This window comes from Terrapene carolina, unplaced genomic scaffold (assembly GCF_002925995.2).
Source record: "Terrapene carolina triunguis isolate 2854851 unplaced genomic scaffold, T_m_triunguis-2.0 Scaffold44557, whole genome shotgun sequence".
NCBI classification, from domain to species: domain Eukaryota; kingdom Metazoa; phylum Chordata; order Testudines; family Emydidae; genus Terrapene; species Terrapene triunguis.
In genome coordinates, this window is record NW_020708908.1 from 1 (window position 1) to 2,363 (window position 2,363).

The window sequence follows — 2,363 nt, forward strand, 5'->3', positions numbered from 1 at the left end:
ATTTCTCTACTTTGCTTATGAGAATGTCATGTGGGAATGTGTCAAAAACCTTACTAAAATCAATATATATCACGTCTTCTGCTTCCCCCTATCCACTAGGCCAGTAACGTTGTCAAAGAAGGAAATTAGGCTGGTTTGGCATGATTTGTTCTTGACAAATCCATGCTGACTATTTCTTATAATCCCATAGTCCTCTAAGTGCTGACAATTTGATTGTTTATTTGTTCCAGTATCTTTCAAGGTACTGATGTTAGGCTGACTGGTCTATAATTCCCTGTGTCCTCTTTGTTCCCCCTTTTAAAGATATGTACTATGTTTATTATTAGTAGTATTTATTTATTTATTTATTTATTATTAGACCAGAACGGTCTGTCATTAGCATTTAGTCTGCCCTTCAGACATCAATGATGTTGACAGTGATGATCATCCTGCTCATTGGCAGGATTTTAGTCTAGAACTAGACCCCTGGACTGGGATTCCAGAGAGTTGGGTTCTGTTCCTGCTTCTGCTCCTGGCCTGCTGGGTGAATTCTGGCAAGTCATTGCTCTTAGCCTCAGTTTCCCCTTCTGTAGAAAGAGGGATGTTAACTCTTACTACCCTTGGTAAAGTGTTTTGAGATCTACTGGTGCAAAACATAGAATGTATATATTATAATAAATAATAGCAACTTTTGCAAGGTGGGGTGTCTTTATCTTAAGACATCTGTAGGGAATGCACACCATGGACAATTTTCACAGATAATTTGTTTTCACTTTTTACTTCCTCCAGATAAATGTGCAGGGGGATTAATGGTGAAGACTTTAGAGATGGGAGAAATTACGAAAGAGAGAGATGAGCAGACAAAACATTCAGAGCTGTACATTTCAGTGGTCTGGTTCCCAAAACCCTGCAAGGAGAGCACTGATATTTTGACTATCAATTTCATACAGCCCTAATTCCATCTGCGGCTGCTTCAGTTGTGTAGCAACACTGCCCCCTAGTGACTAACCACAAAGCTTTATATCTACACAGGAGACATTCCAACAGGGGTTAGGGAAGAGCTGCTTCGGAATGTGTCACAGCTGATGTGATCCGATCAGGAGTTGGGGACATGGACACAGTGAAGAAAAAATTCTTTCTTTCTTTCTTTCTTTCTTTCTTTCTCAGTAAGGACTGGATTTAGTCTCTTATTCAATGGTGATACACTGGGAAATTATATACATTTAATCAACACGATTGCTCTTTCCAGGGGATCTGGTGTGTGTCACCTAATCTCGCTATTTCTCTTTCTGCGGTATCTCGTCTATCTTGTATCTTAAGAAGCTGCCCATTTGCGTTTACCCTCCTCTGTGCATTTTCTTTCCATTTACAGGGAGTTTAGTTGGGGAAATCTCGTTGCTCTGAGTTAATCTGGTCTCACTGCACTGCTCACAATCCGCTTCCCCTTTTTGTACCAGTCGCTGCTTTGCTCTGTGTCACTGTGTGTCTCCTGGCGCAGTAATAGGTGCCGCTGTCTCCGGCTTCCGTGCCTCTCATTTCCAAATACACCTCACTTTTAGAGGTGTCCCTGGAGATGGTCAGCCGGCTTTTGAGGGACTCGTGGTAGCGTTTGTCATCATCCCAGTACACAAGGCACAACCACTCCAGGCCTTTCCCCGGGGGCTGTCGAACCCAGCTCACTGCATTCCCGCTAGATGTGAGAGAGAATCCAGACACGGAGCAGGTGAGTCTCAGGGTCTGTGAGGGCTTCACCTGGGCTGCTCCGGTCTGCAGCAGTTTAACCTGGGAACGGACACCTGCAAAGAGCACGGAGAAATCTCAGTCAGAGAGATGACAGCAGCGCGGTCTGTAGAGAGGAGAGACTGGTCACTCCTAGGTACTTACATGCTGCAATAGCAAAGAGAAGGAAAGACAGGAGTAGAAATTTCATCTTCCCTCTTGGAAGCCAGATAGAAACAGGCACCAAGAACCAGAGGAAATCACACAGGCTTGACTCTTGCGGGGATCGCTGCTGTAATAAAGATTGGGAAGATTCTATTCTTAAAAGGAAGCAAAATCATCATTTGCATACCCCACCCTCTCATGCAAAGCGTTGGTAAATGAGTTCTCCCTGTAATCCTCATATATGAGATGCCTCATAGTCATGTGTGAATGGGTCGTGTCCAGACACTTATTGCGTTATCTCCTAGAAACCCAATGCAAGTGCACAGCTCCGGTGTGCTAGGCACTGCACCGACACATAGTAAGAGACAGTCCCTTGGTAAGGGAGTTCCTCCTTCAGTCACAAATAGATAGATAAAGTCATATCTATCTATCTTTCTATTTATCTATCTATCGCCATCCACCCCCTCTATCTATCTATCTATCTATCTATCTATCTATCT

The 2,363-nt window shown here is 43.6% G+C and overlaps 1 gene segment (V, D, J or C); it reads right to left on the minus strand.

Annotated features, from left to right (window-relative positions):
• Nucleotides 1-1,433: 1,433 nt before the first annotated feature.
• On the minus strand, nucleotides 1,434-1,775 carry LOC115271553 (the record flags this gene model as incomplete). The annotated part of the segment is given in 1 exon segment: nucleotides 1,434-1,775. A coding segment is annotated over 1 exon segment (342 nt), but the record flags the coding sequence as incomplete, so codon positions are not given.
• Nucleotides 1,776-2,363: the final 588 nt, after the last annotated feature.